This window comes from Watersipora subatra, chromosome 3, assembly GCF_963576615.1.
Source record: "Watersipora subatra chromosome 3, tzWatSuba1.1, whole genome shotgun sequence".
NCBI lineage: Eukaryota > Metazoa > Bryozoa > Gymnolaemata > Cheilostomatida > Watersiporidae > Watersipora > Watersipora subatra.
The window spans coordinates 23931897-23941550 of NC_088710.1; the positions used below are offsets into that span (position 1 = coordinate 23931897).

General features: G+C 34.7%; 1 protein-coding gene across 1 annotated transcript; it reads left to right on the plus strand.

Annotated features, from left to right (window-relative positions):
* The first annotated feature begins 4871 nt into the window (after positions 1 to 4871).
* Positions 4872 to 9390, plus strand: LOC137390452 (malignant fibrous histiocytoma-amplified sequence 1 homolog). The gene is made up of 4 exons (XM_068076781.1): positions 4872 to 6858; positions 8168 to 8251; positions 8484 to 8662; positions 9190 to 9390. The coding sequence occupies exons 1-4, from the start codon at positions 4872 to 4874 to the stop codon at positions 9388 to 9390; spliced, it is 2451 nt and encodes an 816-aa protein (XP_067932882.1).
* Positions 9391 to 9654: the final 264 nt, after the last annotated feature.

Consider the following 9654-nt stretch of genomic DNA (forward strand, 5'->3'; position numbering starts at 1 on the left):
ACAGTTTAATCCTTTCAATCCTGGCCGTTTTTGTCAATGTGTGTCAGCAACCCTGATCAGTTGGTCCAAAGATCCGAAGTTTTTAAACTTTAACTAAATATTTCTAATTGCGCTCATAATACAATTATATTAGGTTTACTAGTAAAAAATCGGGCAACCCCAATAAATTTCATCAAACAGAAAAAAACTGTATTTCACCATGACTCAAGCTAAAACTATAAAAGTTAGTATGATTTTAAAAATTTGTAAAAAACATTTACACTGGTATCATATACATCGAGCACATGTTAATCATTATTTCTTTATTCAATTTATTCTAGAATATTCAAGTTAATATCATAAAACTATTTATTTGCAACACAATCATTTATTACCTACCAACGAGTGAGCGGTCTCGATTTTTTGCAATATCGTCCTAATAAAGATTTGTTATTATTATGAAAAAAGTAGATAAAGATATTTGAAAATTGTTACAAATGAAAGATAAATTTTTGGTCTAACATCCTGTGCAAGAATTAATTTGATTAGTTTACGCTTTTACTTAGAAACGGCTTTTGTAAACAAAGCCATGTGAATGCCGCAATTCCAGTTGTTAAGGATTTTGACACACCCTTGGCAATGCTGGAAAACCGACTATTAAGGTTCAAAAGGTTAAAGTTTGATAGTATTTTTAAACTGTTTTAAATATATATGTAAAATGCCAGAAATACAACATGCAAAAAACTGATGAATAATATGTAAGTTATAGTAGCCAAAAGTTTATTCAGTTGAAGTGAGAGTAAATTATACCATATGTAATTATAACCAACACTACCTTTATTTCTTATATTTCCTAAACCTATATTACTAGTCTCAACTCAATATATTTATATAATAGTCAATATTCAGTAAATTTTACCAGCAATTGGATGAAATGGTTGCAAAATTTTGCTACAGTACTTCATTTGGCCAGAAAGCTATGATTTATATTCTTGTTGAATGCTAATTTTTGTACGAATAAACATCTACAACTTGGTTTCCATGACTACAAGTAGTAGTGAGAGATATAAAATTCAGCATATCAAGTAGGAATTCCTTGTCTAATGTTACTCATTTGAAGTTTCCATAAGAAATATCCAAGTACTATTAATAGTGATTCTTAAAGTAATAGTTTGCGTTGAATTTATACCCTCCAAAATTACTTTATAATTGTCAGTGTTTTTGACTGAATATATGAATGAATATTTTCGTTTTTTGTTTAAAATATTTCTGATAATATTCAATGTAAATATATTTTGATAGCTCAGTGACAACTGTTACAATTCAAAATGTGCTGTTAGAATCTCAAAAATAATGATATTTAAAAAAAACATTATTAATTGTATCAAAAAGTATTTATTGTAAAAAAGGTAGAATATAGCATCTGTTTAGTTTAATGCATATGCATAGTCTTGAAATTGTTTCTCATCTGCAAATTTTAACTCGGCGTGACCAATAGGTAAATAGAAAATTGAAAACAGAAAACATTTTAAATTCTCAAAACAGTTTGATAAGCAGTAGTTTCTTGTAGTTGTTATTATATCCTTGTAATTCTAACATATTCATATGGGTGTCAGGTCACAGCTGCTGCCGATTGCTCATTGTACTACTACCTCTTCTCTATGAATAGATTATACTTTATCTATTTGTCATCTATCAAAACATCACATAAACTATGGAATTTATTTTAAAATTTGTCTAGAAACGCAGATTGAATCTGAAATTTTTTTGCAAAGTAAATCACTTACTTTGAAACATGATCAACTTTGAACTTGCTTTTAGAGAGCATTTTTTACAACAATACAATTAGAGCTTTCATAACAACTTCCAACTTTCAACAAGTGACTCCTTAGTATTTTTAGTATGTGTTATGTGAATAACTCATAAATAGGTGTACAAGTTTGCATTATAAACACAGAGTTCTATTTTTACTTCATGTCTTTTGAACTTTCCGCTTTAACTATAGTTAACTCTTTCACTACCACAAGCCTATGTATCGGCTCAGGTTACCATCTCTTTGTTGCTGGAAGCCGATACATCAGCTTTTAGACTATGGATCAGTTTATGATTATTCAGCTTTTGCTTCGAATAGACCAATAAGATTTGATCTCCATGAAAACAAGCTTGTTGCTAACGATATAGATTAATCAGCAAGCCACTCACCAACAGCTCCTTGATTATCAAACAAAAGGTTTACCACTGAAAAACCACTGACGAAAAATAATACCCCAATCATTTAAGCTGTAGAAGCTTCAAACATTCTTTGCTATTGGGTCTTCAGTCACTCTATATCAAGTGATTCTGTCTTTTCAGTGCATGTATTTTATTTGAAGAACTGTAATAGTGACCGAATATTATGAAGACAGTAAAATGCGACTACCATAATCGCTGGCAAAATAATATTGGTAAAGTTTGTAACAGTTTTTACCATTTTAAATAAAGTTAATTCAATGTGCTTTCCATTTCTTAATAAAGTATCTTACTTTTGAATCAATTATTTTTTAATTAAATATTCATATAGACATATGATAGATATATAATAGATATGTTCATTCTTTCTCATGTTATCTCAAAATTAAAGACGCCATCTCAACATATGTTCAAATAGAAAAATTGAATTTGGGCAGATCTAGAAATAAAGTGTGTAGCGAAAGTGTTAACAGAGCGGTGCCTTTCAGGCTAATCTGCATTTCTGTTCGGTTACATAGAACAACGCCCGGTTATGTACCAGACAATTTTGTAATACTAACTACAAACATGTTCATAAAAAACTGAGGCAGGTTAAATGTACTTTTAAATTAATCTGTTTGCTAGAGAGAAATCATAAACTGTCTAACTATAGCTTAATATATAGCTTTATATAGCTGTATTTAAATATAAAAGAAAAATGTTTTCTCACCCCGGTTAACCCGTATGGGTCGTAGTTTCTGCTCTTAACTCAGGTCTCATACCAGAGACCTGGGAGTTTGAGCACTCGCCTCAAGATTTTAGCTGTTCCCAGTAGCGCACTTTTCTGCAACTCACCTGAGTTGATTGCTGTTGGTATTTGGGCAAGCCACATTTTATTCGCTGGTGTTATTGCACCCAGTGCCCCAATGACTACTGGGATTACAGTTGTTCTTACATCCCAGCATTTTTCAATCTCTTCTCCAAGAGGGAGATATTTCTCTACCTTTTCTTTGCTGACTATATTGTAGTCATTGGGTACTGCTATATCTATTATAGTAGCTCTCTTGTTCTCCTTGTCCGCCACCACTATATCTGGTTGGCTCGCCAGGACATACTTGTCAGTCCGGATGTAGAAGTCCCAGAGGATCTCAGCGCGCTCATTTTCATTCACCTTACCCGGAGCTTCCCACCAGTGTTGTGGTTTATTAAGGCCATATTCGTCACATAGACTTCTATACACAACAACTGCGTCATGATTATGCCGCTCAGTGTATGCGTTTCCTGCTAGCTGCTTGCATCCACTGATGATGTGTTGATGGTCTCAGGTGCATCTTTGCACAGTCTGCATCTAGGATCGTCTCTAGTGTGAGAGATTTTTGTTTGGAGTTGCCTTTTTGGGAGCACTTGCTCCTGGGCTGCCATGATTAGCGACTCTGTAATGGTCGTTAGGTTTCTTTTGTTCAGCCACATATATGTCTGGTGAAGATCGCCAATCTTAGATATTTGTCAGTGGTAAGCGCACCTTGAAGAGGTTTCGTGTGCCAGTCACTTTCCTCATCATCATGGCGAAAGTCCATTGTAAGAGCAGCCGATTGAATTTCAGCTGGCAACTTATCTGAAGTGGCCATGGAGGCTGCATAGGCTTTGATGCTTTGCTTTTAATTAAAGCATGTGCAGCATTATTTATATATATATATATACATATATATATATATAAATAAATAAAAATTGTTTCCTCACCCCGGATACTCCATATGGGTGGTAAATTCTGCTCTAACTCGGGTCTCCTGCCGGAGACCTGGGAGTTTGAGCACTCGCCTCAAGATCTTAGCTGTTCCCAATAGCGCACTTTTCTGCAACTAACTTGAGTTGATTGTTGTTGGTAGTTGGGCAAGCCACATTTTATGCGCCGGTGTTATTGCGCCCAGTGCCCCAATGACTACTGGGATTACAGTTGTTCTTACATTCCAGCATTTTTCAATCTCTTCTCCAAGAGGGAGATATTACTCTATCTTTTATTTTTCCTTGCTGGCTATATTGTAGTCATTGGGTACTGCTATATCTATTATAGTAGCTCTCTTGTTCTCCTTGTCTACCACCACTATATCTGGTTGGTTTGCTAGAACATGCTTGTCAGTTCGGATTTAGAAGTCCCAGAGGATCTTAGCGCGGTCATTTTCATTGACCTTACCAGGAGCTTATATATAAATATATATATATATATTTATATATATATATATATCATATATATATATATATATGTGCTCAATCAAATGGGTTCACCAAACTTTCATTGAGGTATATTTTGTATAAAAATGTGTAACTAAAGTTAAAATATTTTTGGCAGCACATATTTAATATATGATTACAGGAGATATTACCCCACTTTTATAATATTTCTGATTGATGGAAGAATAAATCTGGTGTAGCTATAACACAACTAATGACATTCTTGAGCACCTTCAGCCATTAATATAATGAAAAGATTTGCAATAATTGTGTTATATTTAATCATAATAATGCACAAAGGTTTAAAATAATGCACTGCAGAGTTTAATCTGAGGTGATATGCTGCTATTTATGTTGGTGACACTGCCTTTGGACATATCAAAAGGTTTTACTAAAATTTGTTTGTAGTTCAAAAATCAGTAACAAAACTATATTTTAGATGCCACAGTCTTCAGATGCTGAGATATTTGGACTTGTTTTCCAACAACATTCAGTCTCTCCCATTCTGGATTTACAAGCTAGAAAGGCTAGTGAAACTGGATCTGGGGAGAAACACAAATCTGGAAAAAATAGAGAGTGCAGTCTTAGAGCTGAAGAGTCTTGTTCGTCTTGAGTGTAGAGGGTGTGAAAACTTGAAGGTGCCTCCATACAGTGTTTGTGAACAAGGAATTAATGCTATCAGAAAGTTCTTTGTTGATCTTGCTGCTGACAAGCCAGTAAAGTTGGTAGAAGTGCCAGTAGCTGTTATTGGAAACACGCTGTCTGGCAAAACAAGCTTATTTAGAACATTGAAAACTGGCAAACGCGCTCTGACACATCGTGATAGAAGCTCTGAAAATGATGAGACAACCAGGGTATTTCAAGTAGAAGATTTGCCTCTTGAGGCCACCAAAGTCAAACTTTTTGATTATGGTGGTAATCGAGTTTACCATCTCGCATACCAAATTCTCAGCAAAGAGAGGTGTGTACCTCTGATAGTAGTAGATTTGGCAAATTTTGCGAAAAATGTTCGAGATAATGGAAAAGAAGAAACATGTAGAATGGTATGCTTCGATTGGCTATCTCATCTCTATCTGGCCTGTCCAAAGCTCGGCCCACCAATTCTTGTTCTCACTCACATAGATGAGCTGACAAGTGCTCAGAGGAGTGAAGCACGAGAAGACCTTCTCATGGAAGCTGAGGCAATAAGAGAGAAATTGCTGAAAGAAGAAAAGCAACTTGAAACACTCGTTCCAAAGATGTTGACCGTGGTTGAGCATCTGTCTAACATGAACCTACCATTGTTTGATGAAGGAGAGATTTTTGAGTTTGGAAACGATCTGGAAGAGACATCTAACATAGAACTTCTTAAAAAGAAGCTCAATGAAAGATGTAAAGAGCATATTGTAGAACTACCCAAATTATGGAATTCTGTGGAGCGTTTCATTCAACAGTTCTCTGAACAGCCATATGTTGAAGTTTCTAAAGTGCTCGAAAACTTTCCAAATGATGATCCACTGATTATCTTGCGTTACATGCACAATGCTGGTCGGGTGTTTTTCTTTGAAAAGATTGAAGGCCTCTCATCTTTCATTTTTCACAGGTTTAGTGAGATCACTTCTATGATAAATCTGCTTTTCCATCATTCTTTACAAGAGCAGATGGACAATCATCTTTGCGAGTTTCAAGTTTTCTCTCATCACGGTCGAGAAATTTGCAAGTTTGAATATGAACAACTGGTACGACGACTGTTTTATGATGGTGTCATGGCCGAAGCTCTTCTAAAAAATCTTCTCAAAGATTCTGCATTGTCATTTTCTGTCTCACGAGAGCTTTTACGCTCTTTTTTGATGATTCATGGCCCCATTCAAGAGTCGCTACATGCCGAATATTTGGTCCCAGCTTTGGCTTTGAAGTCTCCAGGAGTCTTGTTCAAAACCAAAAACAAACTCCAACTAAGATTAGACATCCTTCTTGGAGGTTTGTCTATACCAGAGTACGTTCACCAGCAAATGTCTGTAACAGTTCTCAATCTTCTCCAAAACCATTATCATGAAACTTGTGGTCACAATAATGGAGTCAGCATTGCACATGGAGACAGCATCACAAGTGTTGTACATGATTTGCAGAAAAGAGTCGTCGCTGTGAAAGTATCAACTACGACTAAAGAGCTGAGTGAGTCCTGGAACTGCCTGATTCGCGTCACAGAAGCCATCATTTGTCAATTGTTTCAGTCATGGAAAGCTTGCCGTGTAGCTATTCGTACCTACTGCTCTCACTGCCTCTTCATTGACAGTCCAGAACCTGACATTCAGGTTAATCCCCCTTGGCTTTACTTCCACTACGAACCAAGTGAAGGGAAACCTGAGCTCAAGGTTGCGAATCATTCCGGAATAAAATCTGTCATTTGCAAAAAACACTCCTCTGCTCAAGAAAAGATGCTAACACCTTTGAAGTTTCCATGTAAGTCATTTGAATAATTTAATTCTTTCACTGCCTTATGCGCATTAATGTGTAATCTAGAGTCGACAGCGTTAGGCACATTTCTGCAACTTTCCCAGCAATTGCATAGTAGCATAATTTTATTATTCGTTAACAATGTAAAGAACGATCTTTAGGACTTTTAAGGCATTAGAAGTGTTGTCCGAATATTTTCTATAAAATTGGCCTGAAATCACAAAACAGTTTCAAAATTTTATTTGGAAATTTCATCATAAAAATAAACCTTTTTTATTTCTGGTGTTCCAACTATTTAACGTTATTATAGCTTTCGTAACTACATATTGAGTTAGAAAACATATAATTACTAATAATGTGTTGATAAAATAATAACCGATTTAGATTTAGATTTTCATGATTACACAGATACTTAAATAGCAGCCTTGACTCTGATGGTGGTGAGAGCAATAGTTTGGTAAGAACATTGTAGATGATCGTTTTGGCTTCGTAGCTATTGTAGTTTCACATAGCTTTAGCAATGAACAGAATATAGATACCTTAAGTTTTTTGCATAGCTCTATTTGTTGACATGTTGGCAAAACAAAATTTATAACAAAAGCTTCTATATATATATATATATATATATATATATATATATATATATATATATACATATATATAAATATATACATATATGAATATATATATCAATTTCTTCTTTCTTGGAGAAGAAATTGAAAAATGCTGGAATGTAAGAACAACTGTAATCCCAGTAGTCATTGGGGCACTGGTCGCAATAACACCGGCGCATAAAATGTGGCTTGCCCAAATACCAACAACAATCAACTCAGGTGAGTTGCAGAAAAGTGCACTATTGGGAACAGCTAAGATCTTGAGGCGAGTGCTCAAACTCCCAGGTCTCTGGTAGGAGACCCGAGTTAGAGCAGAATTTACCACCCATACGGGGTATCCGGGGTGAGGAAACAATTTTTTTTTCATATATATAGGTTGAAGTTGAAAAAGTATTTATACAATCATGAAACAAAAACGACAATTTTCCGTAAAATGGCTGGTGGTAAGCCAGTAGATAAATTAGTACATAGATGACAGTGAAAGGGTTGTCACCACTATTATCCATTATTTTAGGTTAGTCACATTGAAAAAACAATTACACTCTTTTTATTTTGTATTTTGTACTCCGGTTTTTTCTGACAGATATTATTACTTATGAGAGTCACTAGCTATAGTTTCTAAACAATAACAAACAAATTTTGTTCTGCATTTACACTATCTGTAAACAGACTATCAGTAAACTTTCAACTTCAAATTTTAGGCTTTCAACTCAATGACAATGAGATAGGAAAGCTTGATGAATATCTTTCCAACTTGGAATCCTGCCAAGCCAGCTCAGAAGAAGGTGATCAGTTGCATAGGGAACACATACATGTAGTTAAAACACTTTTTCCATCTACATATGGTATAAATATACAAATTCTAATCGTAAGTTTTGGCAAAAATTAACAAACCGAATCATTTATTACGTAACTATTTTTATTGTGAATTCATCAGTGTATTATCAAGATATTGATTCTATTTTGCTTGAAATGCTACACATCACAATATTTAATTAGGCAGGCTTTCAATTGTAGCTCAACCAAGTGATGATGACGGAGTGCCTCCTGTGCAAATATCAGCAAGAGTTGATGAGAGTGATGTATCCGATAGTGAAGAAGGTTATTGTGATGAGACTTCTTCTCCCTTGATCAGCATGAGACTAGCTACTGTTCGAAAGCAAAAAATTAAAGAACTCTACACAAACAAGGACGAGGTATTTATTTGAAGTAAATAAGATATTGTGAGATTTTTGCAACTGCATGGTGGGGTTTATTAAAGGCATAAAATTTCCCATGAAATGACATGACCTAGTTTTATTATTGTTAACTTTTGCCCGGGTCACCCGAAGATCATAACTCATGTTCTTTGTTGCTGTCAATGTTGTTAGACTGATAAAGAATTATATCACATTCTTAACGTTTCAACACTGAGCTCAATTCTATAGAAATTCTATGCGAACTATTACAAATCTTTTCCAGCTCAACAAGATAAGAAAACTAGTTTGTGGCTTAATTGAGAAAAAGATAACACACCGTAGTACGCCTATATTCAACAACAATATTGGTTTGACACATAGTTGTTTATCTTCTTGTGATTAGGATTTTATACTACAAATATAGCTATTAGCTCCTAAAGTTTAGTTACAGCTTTTGTACACCATGAAGCAATATACAATTCTTTATTATGACCATATAGTAACTTTTTATTACATTTCTTCTTTAACACTAGCTTGGTATTCAGGTATATCAGATGAGTAAGAAAAGAGGAAGGGCACTCATTTTAAACATCAAAACATTCCAAGATCCTGCTGAGACAAGGCATGGCTCTGATATAGACTATGCTAACCTGAAGAGCCTGTTCAAAGATCTAAAGTTTGATGTCGCCAAAACCCAAGCAGAACTTACTGACTTGAGCTTTGAGGTAGTAGATAATTCTGACTAAATATCAATATCTAAACAATCATCTATTGTCAATCATTTGATAAGTTTCTGTCCTTGCTGTCGTCTCACACAGAATCTTAAGTGTTTATATAAACAGTTCAACTGTGTACTAAACATGCAATACATACTTTAATTATTTCACATTTGGACAGTTTACCTATCAATCTATTACTATGTCTCTGCTATTTCTGCAAATGCAATTGACAACAAGCAATGAGTAGTTTCAACCATGAGTTTCTTAAGACAATTATCTTGTTAAACCATC

Bases quoted from the DNA above. Each gene is read 5' to 3' on its own strand.
- LOC137390452 (XM_068076781.1), top strand. From the start codon at position 4,872: ATGCTGAGATATTTGGACTTGTTTTCCAACAACATTCAGTCTCTCCCA. The intron at 8,252-8,483 runs GTGATCAGTTGC...TTTCAATTGTAG, and splicing joins CCAAGCCAGCTCAGAAGAAG to CTCAACCAAGTGATGATGAC. The intron at 8,663-9,189 runs GTATTTATTTGA...CTTGGTATTCAG, and splicing joins TCTACACAAACAAGGACGAG to GTATATCAGATGAGTAAGAA.